The 15,557-nt window shown below is 36.3% G+C and overlaps 1 protein-coding gene across 5 annotated transcripts in view; it reads left to right on the top strand.

The window, feature by feature from the left end:
- The window catches only part of PLGRKT (plasminogen receptor with a C-terminal lysine), a 73,323-nt gene extending 70,718 nt beyond the window's left edge, over positions 1-2,605 (top strand). For all 5 annotated transcript variants that reach the window (XM_017877432.1, XM_017877431.1, XM_017877430.1 and 2 more), the window contains one exon: positions 2,209-2,605. In XM_017877432.1, the coding sequence (XP_017732921.1) occupies positions 2,209-2,330 (122 nt within the window). In that variant the 3' untranslated portion in view covers positions 2,331-2,605. The remainder of the gene's footprint in view (positions 1-2,208) is intronic.
- The last annotated feature ends 12,952 nt before the right edge of the window (positions 2,606-15,557 follow it).

Raw genomic sequence — 15,557 nt, 5'->3', positions numbered from 1 at the left:
CAATGGAAATCTGTGGTTGCCAAATCAAGGCTTGACTTCTTATTTTATTGATTGTCTAGACCAGGGGTTGAAAAATTATGGCCTGAGGCTGGCCACCTGTTTTCAAAAATAAAGTTTTATTGGAACACATCCATGCTCATTCATTCATGTATTGTCTGTGACTGCCTTCCCATTACCATGACAGAGCCATCATTGAAACAGAAACATATGAGCCCACAAGCCTGTAATATTTACTGTCTGGCCCTTTAAGACTGTTTGCCAACCTCTGGTCTAGATTTTAAAAATTGATGAAGAAAATGCTAATAATGCAGATTAAGCTTAAAAGTGTGCTTTGTCTGTAACTATTCCATTGTAAATAGCATAAAAGTTGGTGAAATATTCTTCTAATATTGAAAAACTATTATCCAGTTCAGCAAATAAGTTGTTTACATCATTCTCAAATAAATGAAGTTCCAACATTTGTCTTCAATAAAACAACTCATTGTTTCACTTTTGTCCTACTCATTAGTGTGAATGAAAACACCAACCGTCATCCATTATACTCTCTCATCTACTGCAACATAGGCTAGCCACGGATTCAAGCATTCCATAAAAACCAATGAAAGCATTTGTGAGAATCAATTTGCTATGTGGAATTTTATGTACATTTTATTATGATACATATTTTTATATATAATGAACATGTATAACATGTAAATTAGCATATATATTATAAATGTATATACATTTTATTTTCAGAGAACTGGTTGGTAAATATTCACCTGCACACTGTTGCTGTCACATAATCCTGATTTTTATTGCCCTGGAATTTGACACAGGTGGCACAGAAATTTAATAGGAAATATTTGTGGGAATTTCCTGTTTAAAAAAAATTTGAATTCATCAGAAAACTTATCACATTAGAAAACGTAGATTATAGTTTTTTTTCCATGTTAATAGTGATGACTCTAAAATATACAATCCCTATTCGACTGAGTTTATTATCAGCCATTCTGTAAACACATGATGAGAATTTACTGACAGAAAGAAAGGCTCTCTCACATGGAAAACATCTAGTCTGTCATCAATGGCCAACCTAATTATATGTAATTTTATCATGATTTTTACTTGCTATTTGAGACAGAGGTAAAAAAAACAAGATATCTGCAGACGATTGAAATGCTCTTATAATTTGAAAACTATGGTCTGTTCTGTTGGGTTTGGAGTACAATTAATAGTGTGTTAAAAGAAGGCCAGGTGCAGTGGCTCACACCTGTAATCCCAGCACTTTGGGAGGCCAAGGCGGGCAAATCACTTGAGTTTGAGACTAGCCTGTCCAACATGGTGAAATCCTGTCTCTATGAAAAGTACAAAATTAGTCAGTGTATACTGCCTGTAGTCCCAGCTGCTCAGGAGGCTGAGGCACAAGAATCGCTTGAACTGAGGAGGCAGAGGCTGCAGTGAGCTGAGATTGCACCACTGTACTCCAGCCTGGGTGACAGAGTTAGACTCTGTCTCAATAAAATAAAATAGTGTGTTAAAAGAGGAGTACTCACAGAAAGTGTCACCTTTTAATCCCAAGGGAGGCTTATGAACTGTAAACATGTACTGTAATACAATTTTTAAAAATGTGCTAAGTAGTCTTCAACAATAAAACCTGGCAAATGTCACTGGGCCCAAGAAATTACTGCATTGTGTAGCTCTTTGAAAGGGGAATTGTTTATAAAGATGTGTGTATATGTATATTTGTATGTACACAGACTAAAGAACATTTAATATTATTTTGAGTGTTTACAAGTAATGTCAGGTTGAAGATTAGCTTTTCTGAAAAATTAGAATTTGTAGTAAACTTTACTTTCTCTCTTGTCACTTACATTAAAGGACAATGGGAAAGACTATATATGTGGTTTCTCTACCCAAATCCCTCCAAACAGAATTAATACTAATCCTGACTTTGGTTCAAGGGAAAAAATTACTTATCTTGATGTTCTTTCTCTTCTACATGTCAAAAAAAATCTGTACCTCCTGATTTATTTATGAGTTGTCAGAATTCATCACTGTGTTTCCTCTGGGAAGTATATTACTTCTCCTGGGGAAAATGTTTAAGTGTGAAATTGGGAACATGGCTCATACGCTGTTAGAGCCTGTCAAGGAGTATAGCAATCAGGCTTTGTCACAAATTGCTGGTGACCCCTTTGTCACCTTGTGTATTTCTGTACTTTATTTAAGGTGAAGCTGAGGACATACTGGAAACAGAAAAGAGTAAATTGCAGCTGCCAAGAGGAATGATCACTTTTGAAAGCATTGAAAAAGCCAGAAAGGAACAGAGTATATTCTTCATAGACAAATGAAATCCTGTTTAGCAATCAAATCTCAAAGCACAGAATTGTTGACTTGAATCATGGTTTTTACAATTTTTTAAATGCTCAAGATTTTGATATTATAGATTTTATTTTAAAATATTAAAATGCGAGATGAGTTTTGAGCTATTTTAAAATAAAATTTATAACATTCAACACAAAATCATGGGGGTGCTCTAAATAACTTTCAGATTTCCTCTCTCTGTGTGAATTACCAATATCTTAAGTGTAAAATTAATAAATTGTTTTGAATTCCTGGAAGCAAATGCCCAGCTGCTCTCACTTCTCTGTCACACATACTTTCCATACCACATTCCATTTCCACAGATGCTTCTGTATTTTGGATTTGTCAATTGTGTCCTGCCCCTACATGACAGAAAACAGTATTGTTTGACTAACATATATACTGCATTTACTATGACTGGCACTATTCTGAGTGTTTTGTACAAATTCTTGTAATCATCCCAATAATTTTATGAAGCAGGAATCATTTTATAAATGTGGAAACTGAAGCACAGATGAGCAGCTTGAACAAAGGCAGAAGCATGCAAGCCAAATCCAAGAAGTTGCTGCAGGTCATCCAGTTTGGCTGGGCCAAAGCCATACTTGGCCAGGGCTTGGATTTGAACAAGTGTGGCTCCAGTGGCTGTGCTCTAAAAGGCCTTGACAAGGCCTTAACTGATGCTTAACCTGCAAAGAAAAGCTATAAAAGGGAAAAGGTAACAACATTCAAATAGTGACTCGGGGCATAGTTCCTAGAGAGGTGGAAACGAGAGAGGTAGATTTGGATGACTGCCTTTTTATTTAGACTCACTGGGAAAACACCTCATAAAATACTCCTCTATGTAAGTATTGCTTCAGATGCAAACTCTACATATAATATGCTTATTCCAAAGAGATTTATTGATACTACTATGTGCCAGGCACTGTTGTAGACACTAGAGCTACATCAGTGAATAAGTAGACAATGTCCTGTATCCTGGGCAGGGGAATATGTTCTAGTGAGGGGTGGGAGAATTGGGGAGGGCAACAAATTAACATGGAGAAAAACAAGATCATTTTTAATCATGACAGATGCTTCATTGGAAATGAAACAGAGTGATTGGGTTAATGAGGTGGTGCTACTTTAGATCGGGGCTGCAGACACTGCCTCTCTGCAGAGGTGACATTTGAACTGAGACATGGCATGGCCAAATAATCGAAAGAAGCCCAGGAAGAATAATAGGAGAGTAAGTATTAAGGTAGGAACAAGCTTGAATATAATGTGGTCCCTACCTTCAAGGAGCTGACAACATACTAATGTGTTTTGTTACGATTTTAGTTTTAGAGAACCTTGAGCCAAGTCTTGAAGGATGCATAGAAGTTCTCCATGAACGTAAACGTTGAAGAGGAAGGGTGCCCCAGGCAGGAGAAGCAGCTGGAAAAAAGGCAGGACCATGCAAGCCAAATCCAAGGAGTTGGTGCAGGTCATTCAATTTGGCTGCAGCAAGGGCTTCCTCATGTGGGGGACTTTTTCAGAAATGATCCTGGTGGAGGCACAGTTCAATTCCTGAAGGGCCTTGGATGTAACAGCAAGGAGTTTGGATTCTTTCCTGAGGGTGATAGCAGTGAAAGAATGCAAAATGGGATTTTTACTCAGATTAGTAGATTAGAAGGGAAAGATGCCAGATCTCAAGTAATGAGGAGCTGCAATGATCCACCTGAGTGCTGACCAGCAGCTTGAATTAAGGCTACAGCCTTGTGAATGGACTCAAGATTATGAAAATAGAGAACAGCAGCACCAGGAAACCAGTCTGAGGTCACAGAGTGGGAGGAGTTGTTTTCCCTGCATTTTTAGTCTGTGTGGATTATCTAAGGCCCCTAGAGAACATGCGAAAGAAGTACTGGGAGGAACACGGGTAGACTCGTGAATGCCTAAGACCTAGTGCTGGTTGTAGGTCACACCAGAATCTGGAATTGTATTTCTTTCCCCATAATTCAATCATGCTATTCAAATGTTCCTGTCATAGTCTAGCCAGGGCTCACCAAGAATAGTTTGAGGCCTCTGCAAGGGCTGATCGGCTCAAGACTTTATATGGGATTTTCGTTGCTGGCAACATAGCCAGGCCCTGGGCCCCCTTAAGAACACCAAGCTGTTTAATTATATTGGGTTCTTCCTCTGGCACTGACACTGAGTTTAATAATTCTACCTCAGTAGAGGCCCTGCTGAGAAACATACACACGCACTTACACTCATACTTTTGTTTGCTCCCAATTGTATAGAGAGGCAAAAATCAAAGTGGAGCTATTAAAAATGACCATGCAGCACAAGTATGTTGTAACATTTTTCAGTGTTGTAGCTACTGATTATCCAAAACTTTTCCTCTCATTATTACAGTGTCCGTTGGTTGAAAGGAAAAACATATCTGCTGTGATGCTCCTGAGCTATTTCTTCATTTATGTTAATTAAATATTTGTTTATACTTATGATTAAGCCCTAATTACCAACTAGACATCTGATGTTTCCAAATACTGAAACTTATATGGTCTTCTATAAGTAACTAGCTTATAATTTTCACAAACTTTTGTGATATTACAAGAAGAATGAGGAAATAAATGAGAGAGTATATTAGGAGAAGGATAAGAAACAGGTTTCATTATGAACAAAGATTTAGAGATTAAAATAATGATAACCTCACTCAATCTCTTTGTCAATTATTAAGAGCAAAGTTGGAGGAAAACTTGTCTGCACTCCATGTGGTTCTTTTCTTCCCAAGACACTCTTGGCTCAGCCAAGGCAATGCAGAAGCTGCCAAGTATATGTGGAGTCTGTCATAGTTAAGGGATATAAGTATGGATCCAGAGATTCTCTGCAACAGAAAAACTGTTCTTGACAATCACTGCATAATAGTAAACATGCAGTCTATGACATTGCTGTACCTAAGTGTTTTGAATGTTTCATATTCACATTTACATTAGAGAATTGTTACCCCAGTTAAAAATAATATATCAGGATCTAAAATTTACAAATAAATTAAATTTATATGGTGTTCAACCAATCTGAATTTGTGTTTATGGGTAATGTTGAAGGTTCCTTTATGGTGTGGTACTCATTGCACTTTGGAAAGGCTGTGAGAAAGTTCCCATAAGCCAAAGTAGTTTTAATGACAAATAGTGAAGTTATGATCAAGGATTTTAAAGATGTAGGGAAGACACTTAGAAATAGTCCAGTCTAAGGTCCTCACCTTACACTTGGAAAAAATTGAGGCCCTTTGTGGTTGACCTAAGGTTTTACATCTAGTAGTGGTAGTTACACTAAAACCTTTGTATTTGGTATCCCTGGCAGGATTCTTTTCAATACAACATGCTGCCTGATCAAGAAAAAATAGTGTCAAAGTCAAAATCAAATAAAATTTTAAAAATTATCATACATGTTCAGTCTCAGAGCCATATAAAGTGTCCTAGGGTGGGGTTAGAAGGGCATTGGTTAGAAGGGAATTGAGAAGGAATAGACACAGATTGCAAAAATAATCTATGACCAATATAACCTAAATATGAGCCATCTGAAATTGATAATATATTTTATAGACTTTCACAATTTTAATGTATGAATCTTCAAGTGCGATATTCTAGAAACACGAGCCAGAAACTCGACACTTTTTCTGCCCCACCGTTCTTGGAAAGGAATAAATTGTTACTGAGAAAATATAATTAAAGCACATTGCTCAGGCATTGTGGTGTCTCTTGACCTTGGAGTGTGTCTGTTTTGTGAGAGGATTAGAAATACTCCCTTAGATTTGGCCTTGCGGATGCCCACAGGAGATCTCAGGAAGTACCCTGTCTACCATCAACTGCTTTCTGCTTTCAGAAAACAGTTTCTAGTATTTTCTGCAAAACACTGGCTGTTTAGCATCTCCACTGATTTTTCTAATGATAACTTTGAGTCTGTCTGGAGCAGTATCTGGGCTGCAAATGTGCTAAGAGACACAGGCGAATGGAAGGAGAGGAAGTGAGAAAAGTCTGGAAAATAAGAAAGGGGCCAAGGAAGAATGGGATGGAGCTGACTCAACTGCCTCTAACAGTAGACAGTCCAAGAATGTCTGTTAGGGTTCAGCTACTGGCTTGGTTGGCGTAGCTGAACCCACCAACCCAATCCAAAGACCAAAGCCACCAATGGGATTCCCTCACAGGCCAGTTTATTTTGCTGTGTTAACTTGTTTCTCTGGTTACTCAAATGACAGAATTGTGGCTGCGGCAGTACAAATTCGTCATCACCACCGAATAAAAGCAACTAGAAACTGTATCCCACTGATAAGAACTCAGTGGTATCACTAAGTCTGAGGTTTGGATAACATTTCTGGCTCAAAATTTCTCGGTCCACAAGTGTCAAGGATTGAATGATGGAGTGTTAGCCTTAGTTTATTTTTTTTCTTGAAGGACTCCATCTGTGGTCAGCAGCATTCCATGGGTGTTTTCTTCTCTGCACTTGAGGTGGAGGTAGACCCTGACCTTGAGTTGGTTTAGGCATGCCATTTGGTGTTAGGAGAACAGAGTCCATGTTGTAGGAAGGACCAGAAATCTAGGATTGTAGCTTGGTGAAGGTTTCAAAAAATAGTAAGGAAGTAAATGGCCATTGAATGTATGTGAAAGTCAACGGGTTAGAGATAGTGATAGATATTGAAGTGTGATAAGGGAGACCTGTGAAAGGCTGTCAGGATAATGTTAAAATAATATGATCAGACTTTGAGAAAGACGAGTGACTGTTTTTCCTTCTCTTCCCACCATTCCCATACCATTAATTTACTGCTGATAAACATTTGACTTGAAAGTAGCACCAAGTTTATCCCCTAAGGTGATTTTGAAGAAAGATAAGCTAGGAACCCAAGATGGGTTCTGAGGCACTTGACAGTTTCACACTTCCTTAAAATACTTCCAACTTGGTCTCTGGAATGTTTTTCTTTTCGTCTTCAAAGAAATAAGAATTTTGGAAGCAGACCAACTGATGCTACCTATTTCAAACTAGTGATAATAGAAAGACACCTGGGGTTGGAATACAGTTTGTGCTGATGAATAGTTGCTTCTCTCTAATTCAGTAGCTGTGGAAGACACAGGGCACTGGATTGACCTTGCAGCCAGTTTGCTTCTCTGAACTGACAGCTTAGGACAGTTCACAGGTGAATTTTTGCAAAGCCTGACACCTCTGAAGCATCCTAAAAATCTAGGTAGGCAAAGGGGTTCTGTTCAGTTTCAGACTTTGACATGGTCTCTCAAACAGAGGCATCAATTTCCTATTAGAGTAGGAGTGTTTTAGGAAAAGGCAACATTACAAGTAGCTCATTGATCATAGCTGGAGGAAAGATGTGGTGGAGTGGGACACGAAGCCAGACCCACAGGAAACACAACTTGTCTTCAAGCTCATCTCTGGTCCCACCCTAATCTCTCCTTCTAAGGACCTCTCACAGGAAATGCTCGATCTCTTTTAACCTGACTCTAGCTGCTCATTTGCACAGCATCATGGAAACCTGCTAGAAACAGTTCTAAGTTGCAACATATTCAATAAAAAGTACAATGTCTTCTGACCAAGAAGTAGATGTATTTTTCACTGCTGTGACTTTGTTGCATGTCTAAGCATAAAGCCCACTTTAGCAGGTTGAATTGTTTTTCTTTATCTGAATGTTTCTTATCCCTCCCATCAGTGTGGATATTATCTAAGAGCAAAGAAGAACTTCATAAAATTCTATTACAATGTTCCTGCTGAATTATTTTGTTAAATTAAACATCAAATGCTGCCAGAAATCTAACTATAAATTCAGAGCTTTGCGTATTACATATTTACACTCTTACCTACTGTTCTTAAGTATACATCAGGGATGATTTTAATTAGACTAGCTTTTTCTAAACACACTCATTACACACAACTTGAATTGCTTCAATACTATTCAATGTCCAACTTTCATTCTCAGTTGTCACTTTTTAATCCGATTTCATGATGAAAGACCAGTTCTGGCAAACTCTCCTTTAAATTAAAAGCAAATGCATTATGATTTGCTTATATGAAGTTTAAAGCAAAACAAATCTAATTTTATCAGAATAGTGCCTACCCTAAGGGTTGAGGATTGATCAGAAAGAGATATGAGGAAGTTATCTGGGAAGGGAGAATTGTTTTATATCATAATAAAAATATGTCTTACTCTGGTGTACTCATTTGTTAAAATTGTAAAGCTAATATGAATGCATTTCAAGGTATATTACATACATAGTGATAGATACAGGTATATAGTGAGAAATGAGAGATATAGGTGAAAAAAGAATGACAAAAATAATGATAGCCATTGCAGTTGTATAACGTAGGACATGAGAATTCTTTATACTATTTTGTTTACTTTGTACATATTTGAAATTTTCATAATAAACAGTTTTCATAATACAGTTTTAAAAGCCAAAGTACTTTCTAAATCATTCGATCAACAAACCTGACTTTGCTAGACTTTTGAAACTACATGCATTTTAAAAGATAGATAGCAAAATTTTAATCTTGATTGAAATAATACAATATGCAGAAGAATACATTTAGTAGGTTTAAAAACATGGCAGAAGTTGAGAGATTGATATTATCGAGATGGTGGAGTAGGAGATATAAGCCTTCAATCCTCCCCTAAACACACACACACACACACACACACACACACACACACACACACACACGCGAGCATGGACAGCTATTTCCACAAAGCACTATAGCCCTGAGACAGCTCTGCTACCTCTTTTAACCCTGTGTTCCCCAACTCCCAAGCTGCAGTTGCCTTATGAGTGCCCACACTCTAGAGCTGTGTTCTGTGGCTTAACTACCCTGACCACATCTTAGACACTGAATGCGCATTACCAATACAGCAGTGGGGGTACCTGCCCCATGTGCACCAGTGCCTCTACTGCTTAGAGCCCAGAGCTATAGTGCCTGCATGTGTACCTATGCCTTAGGACTAACCTCTGTGACTGCTCCATGGGTGCCACTCATCAGATGCCAGAGTCATCATTACTGCAAAAGGGCCTGAAAGCTGGTCCCAGTGCCAAGAGGGACCTACCCCAAGCCACAACTTCCTCAGCAGGAGGAAGAAGATTGGGAGGACCACAGCAGCCATTGTCATGAAAACCCTAACAACCCTCACTGCTACTGTGGACATTCACAGCATTAACTGCTGAGGATTCTGTAATCTTCAACAACACTGACCTTAGCTAACAGAACTACATGGTTACTACCAAGGAGCCACACTTCATCCATGCAGAGCCTTTACTCCTCCCTGTTGAGGAAGGCCTTTTCACATTGAAATTAGTCCAAATGTCTGAAAGAAGTAACTGTTTCAACAAATGTATAGACATCAATGCAATACAACAAGAAATATGAAAAAAACAAAAAGACATATCACCACCAAGAGAACACAATAGTTTTTCAGCTTCTGACCCTAGAGAAATGGAAATATATGAACTTTCTAACAAAAAAAACAAAAGGTTTGTTTTAAGAAAGCTCAGTGAACGTCAATAAAATACAAACAATTCAATGAAATCAGAAAAATAATAAAATGAGAACTTTATAAAAGCGAGTGAAATTATTTTAAAACACAAATAGAAATCTGGACCTGAAAAATACAATAAAAAATGAAAAAGCCAATAGAAAGCATCAACAGTGAATTGATTAATCAGAAGAAAGAATCTGTGAACTTGAAGACAGGTATTTGGAAATATACAGTCAGAGGAGTAAAAAGAATGAAAAGGAATAGAGAAAGCATACAGGATTTATGGGACAGCCTCGAAAAAACAAATATTCAAATTATAGGAATTTAAGAAAAAGAAGAGACAAAGGGACAGAAAGATTATTTTTAAAATAATAGCTGAAAACTTACCAATTGAGTAAAGATATAAATTCCTAGGAACAAGGTGAAAGGTCTCTAATCAGATACAATCCAAATAAAATGACATCAAGACATATTATAATCAAACTATCAAACATCAAAGACAAAGAGAGAATTCTAAAACCAGCAAAAGAAAAGAATAAAACACTTATAAGAGAGTCCCAAAGGCTAGCAGAGAATTTCTCGGAAGAGCTCTTACAGGCCAGGAGAGGGTGGGATGATATTTTCAAAGCGCTAAAGGAAAATCTCCCTACCAAGAACACTATACCTGGCGAAGCTATCCTTCTGAAATGAAGAAAATTAAAGACTTTTCCAGCCAAACAAAAGCTGAGGAAGTTCATCACTACCAGACCTGTCTTTTTTTCTTTGTCCAAAACAGAGTTTCCCTCTGTTGCCCAGGCTAGAGTGCCACGGCACAATCTTGGCTCACTGAAGCCTCCACTTACAGGGTTCCAGCGATTCTCGTGCCACAACCTCCCAAGTAACTGGGTTTACAGGTGTGAACCATCAGTCCCAGCCAAGACCTGTTTTATAAGAAATATTAAAGGAAGTTTTTCAAGCTGAAAGAGTGCTAAATAGTAACATGAAAACATGAAAGTATAATACACACTGGTAAAAGTAAGTGCATAGTCAAATTTGGAATACTACGATACTATAAAGGTGATGTGTAAATCATTTATATCTTTAGTATAAAGGTTGAAAGGCAGACCTATTAAAATAATAATAGCTACAATAATTTGTTAAAGGATACCCAATATAAAAAGGTGTAATATGTGACATCAAAAAATAAAATGGTAGATGGAAGATGGAGTAAAATTGTAGTTTTGTATGTGAAGTTAAATTTTATCAGTTTAATAGTTTGTTACAAGTATAAGATGTTTTATGTAACCCAATTACACACAAATTTAAATGGATAAAATTTTCTAAGTCAAAGATATAATAATATCTTATATATTTCAAAATTGCTAAAAGAGTGCATTTTTTAGAGATAAATTTTCTTTGTGCATTTAAGGTATACAGCATGTTATACGATATATATATTGTCATCTCTTGGTATCCACTGGGGCTTGGCTCCAGGACTCTGAGGATACCAAAATTCCTGGATGTTCAAGTCTCACTGTAGGTCCTATGGAAACCATGAATGCAAAAAAATCAGCCCTCCATATCTACTGGTCCCACATCCAGCCAGTACTATATGCTTGATCCGCAGTTGGTTGAACCCATGGATGCAGAACTCATGGATACGGAACTTGTGGATATAGAAGGCCAACTCTATATAGTAAAATGGTTACTATAGTAGAAAAAAATCAACATATACATGACTTTGCATAGTTACTCATTTTTCCCTCATGGCAAGAACAACTATAATGTACTCATTTAGCAAAAATCCCGAATACAATATACTATTATTAGTGATAGTCCTAATACTGTACATTAGATCTTTTGGCTTGTCCACCCTACCTGTTTGCCACTTTGTATTCTCTGTCCTGCATCTTCTCATTTCTTCCCCTCACCCCAGTGCTAGTAGCCACTGTTTTGTTTTTATTTCTTTATATCTGACTTTCTTCTTCTTTTTAAAAGATTTCACATGTAAATGAGACCACGCAATATTTTTCTTTCTGTGTATGGCTTATTTTACCTAGCGTTAAGTTTCCCCAGATCCATCCGTGTTGTAGCAAATGGCAAGAGATCCTCCTGTTTGAAGGGTGAATAATATTCTCTCTCTCTCTCTCTCTCTCTCTCTCACACACACACACACACACACACACACACACAGTTTCTTTATCCATTTGCCCATTGGTGGACACCTAGGTGATTTCCATGTTTGGGTATTATGAAAAATGCTACAATAAATATCGAAGGGCAGATGTCTTAACAAGGTGGTGATTTCATTTTCTTTGGTTGTATATCCAGAAGATGGGTTACTGGGTCATATGGCAGTTCTATTTTAATTTTGTTAGGAATCACCAGACTGTTTTCCATAATGGCTGCACTAATCTGCTGAACTAATCTACATTTGTATCAACAGTGTACAAGATTCTCTTTTCTGTACACCCTTGCCAACACTTATCTTTTTGATAATAGCTATCCTAACAGGTGTGAGGTAGTATCTCACAATGGTTTTGATTTGCATTTCTTTGATGATTAGTGATGCTGAGCACCTTTTCATGTAGGTTGGGTATTTTTATGTCAACTTTTGTAATATGACTATTCAAGTCCTCTACCCATTTTTTGAATCAGGTTATATGTTTTATTGCTATATTGAGTTGTATGAGTTCTTTATAAATCATGGATATTAACCCCTTATCTGAGTTGTATGAGTTATTTATAAATCTTGGATATTAATCCGTTGGATATGGTTTGCAAATATTTTTTCACAATCGGTATGTTGCCTCTTCATTTTGTTGAATGTTTCCTATACTGTGCAGAAGGTTTTTAGTCTGATACAGTCCCATTTATTTATTTTTGCTTTAGTAGCCTTAGCTTTTGGTTGATGCCTAATAAATCATTGCCAAGGCCAATATCGAGAAGCTTTTCCCCTATGTTTTCTCCTTTTAGGCATTTTATGGTTTCAGGTCTGTGTTTAGGTCTTTTATCCACCATGAGCTGATTTTTGTGTATGGTATAAGATAAAAATCTAATTTCATTCTTTTGCATGTGGAGATCCAGTTTTCCCAGCACCATTCATTGAAGAAACTATTCTTTTCTCATTGTGTCTTTTGTGGCCCTTGTCAAAAATTAGTTTATCATATGTGTTTGGATTTGTTTCTGGGCTCTTTATTCTGTCCCACTGGTCTATCTGTCTCTTTTTATGCCAGTACCATACTGTTTCAAGTATTTTAGCTTTGTAATATAATTTTAAACCAGGATGTGTGATACTTCCAACTTTTTTTCCCTCAGAATTGCTTGGCAATTCAGAAGCTTTTGTGGTTTCATGCAAATTTTACAACTTTTTGTCTATTTCTATGAGAAGGCTATTGGGGTTTTGGTAGAGATTGCATTGAGTCTATATATTGCTTTAGGTAGTATAGACATTTAAACAATATTAATTCTTTCAGTCCATGAGCATGGAATACCTTTCTACTTACTTGTGAGTCCTTCAATTTATCTTATCAATGTTATTGCAGTTTTCAGTGTACAGGTATTTCTCCTTTTAGTTAAATTTTTTCTAAGTATTTTATTTTTTAATGCTATCATAAATAGGATTGTTTTTATGATTTCTTTTTCAACTAGGCTGTTGTTTGTGCATAGAAATGCCACAGACTTTCACATGTTGTTTTTGTATCTTACAACTTACTGAATTCATTTGTTAAGTGTAACAGTTTTTTGGTGAACTGGGGATTTTCTACACATAGGATCATGTCATCTGTAAACAGAGATAATTTTACTTATTCCTTTTCAATCGGGATTCCCTTATTTCTTTTTCTCTTCTAATTGGTCTTGATAGTACTTACAATGTTGAATAGAAGTGTTGAGAGTGAACATCCTTGCTTTGCACCAGATCTTAGAGAAAAAAGCTTTCAGTTTCACTCCAATAATCATGACATTAGCTATGAGTTTTTCATAAATGGCTTTTGTTTTGTTGAATTTCCTTCTATTCCTAAACTGTTGAGTTTTATCAAGAAAGGATGTTGAGATTTTATTATTTTAAAATTGACATTGTGATTACATGTATTTAGAGGGTAAAACTTGATATTTTGATAGATACATGATGTATAATGATCAAATAGCATGGCTGTCACTTTGTGTACATATCATTTCTTTATGGTGAAGACATTCAAAAGTCTCTCTTCTAGCTCTTTTGCAATATATTAAATTTTACTATTAACCATCATCACCTTACTGTGCAACAGAATATCAGAACTTATTCCTTCTAATTATAATTTTGTGCCCATTGACCAGCTTCTCCTCATACTCCTGTCCTTCTATCCCCAGTCTCCAGTAGCCACTGTTCTGTTATCTGTTTCTGATATCAACTTTTTTTGACTCTACGTGATTGAGATAATGTAATATTTGTTTTTCTGTGTATAGTTTATTTCACTTAATATGATGTCCTCTATGTCTGTCCATGTTGTTACAAATGATAGGACTTAATTTTTTAAGGGCTAAATAGTACTCATGTATATATGAATATGTGTATATATCACACTTTTTAAACCATCCATTTTTGGGTTGGATTGATTCTTTATCTTGGCTGTTGTAAATAGTGCATCAATAAACATGGGAGTGAAGATGTCTCTTTTACATATTGATTTCACCTCCTTTGGATATATAACCCAATAGTAAGATTACTGAATCATATGGTAGCTCTATTTTTATTTTTTAAGGGACTTTCATAGAATTTTTCATGGTGAATGTACTTATTTACACTCCTACCAACAGTATGTAAGCATTCACTTTGCTCTACATCCTCACAGACATTTGTTTTCTTTTGTCTTTTTTATTTTAGCCATTCTAACTGGAGTGAGGTCATATCTCATTGTGGTTTTGATTTGCATTTCCCCGATAGCTAGTGATGTTGAACTTTTTTTTTAATGTACCTATTGGTCATTTGATTATCTTTTTTGAGAAATGTCCATTAATGTCTTTTTCTTATTCTTTACTTTAGAAGACAAAAAATATTTTATTGACTGAAAACTTGGAAGCTTTGTTTTGAAGAACTGTTTTGTTTTGAAGCTTTGTTTTGAAGAAATTCTTTTGTAGATTATAATTACCTTTCATTGAGTAACAACTTTTATTAAGTGCTAAAATTGCGCTAAGTGCTTTAGATAAAGTATTTCAACTAACCTTCAACACAATTTTATAGAATTTGATCCAGTTAAGACATATATTTTATAGGTAAGAAACTGAGATTCAGAGAGATTAAATTACCTAAGGTCATATACCTACTTGAAAAAAAGAAAAGAAAGCCATTGAGCTCTGTCCAGTGTTTTTATTCCTGTGTCAAATGACATAATCGTGGTTTTTTATGTTAATAGGTCATATACTTAAGGTGGTGATACTCCCTTTATCATTTTTCATTGCATCTCTTTGATTCTTCTCTCTTTTCTTCTTAATTAGTCTTGCTAACAGTTTATCTATTTTGTTGATCTTCTCAAAAAACCAGCTCCTGGATTCATTGATTTTTTTGAAGTTTTTTTTTGTGTGTATGTGTGTCTGTATCTTCTTCAGTTCTGCTCTGATCTTAGTTATTTCTTGCCTTCTGCTAGCATTTAAATTTGTTTGCTTTTTTTTTTTGAGATGGATTCTCACTCTGTCTTCTAGACTGGAGTGCCATGGTGCGATCTCGGCTCACTGCAAGCTCCGCATCCCAGATTCATGCCATTCTCCT

The sequence above is a fragment of the Rhinopithecus bieti genome, unplaced genomic scaffold (genome assembly GCF_001698545.2).
Source record: "Rhinopithecus bieti isolate Rb0 unplaced genomic scaffold, ASM169854v2 scaffold_10657, whole genome shotgun sequence".
NCBI classification, from domain to species: Eukaryota; Metazoa; Chordata; class Mammalia; order Primates; family Cercopithecidae; genus Rhinopithecus; species Rhinopithecus bieti.
Note: the sequence above shows the minus strand (reverse complement) of the source record. Positions and strands in the feature narration are given on the sequence as shown.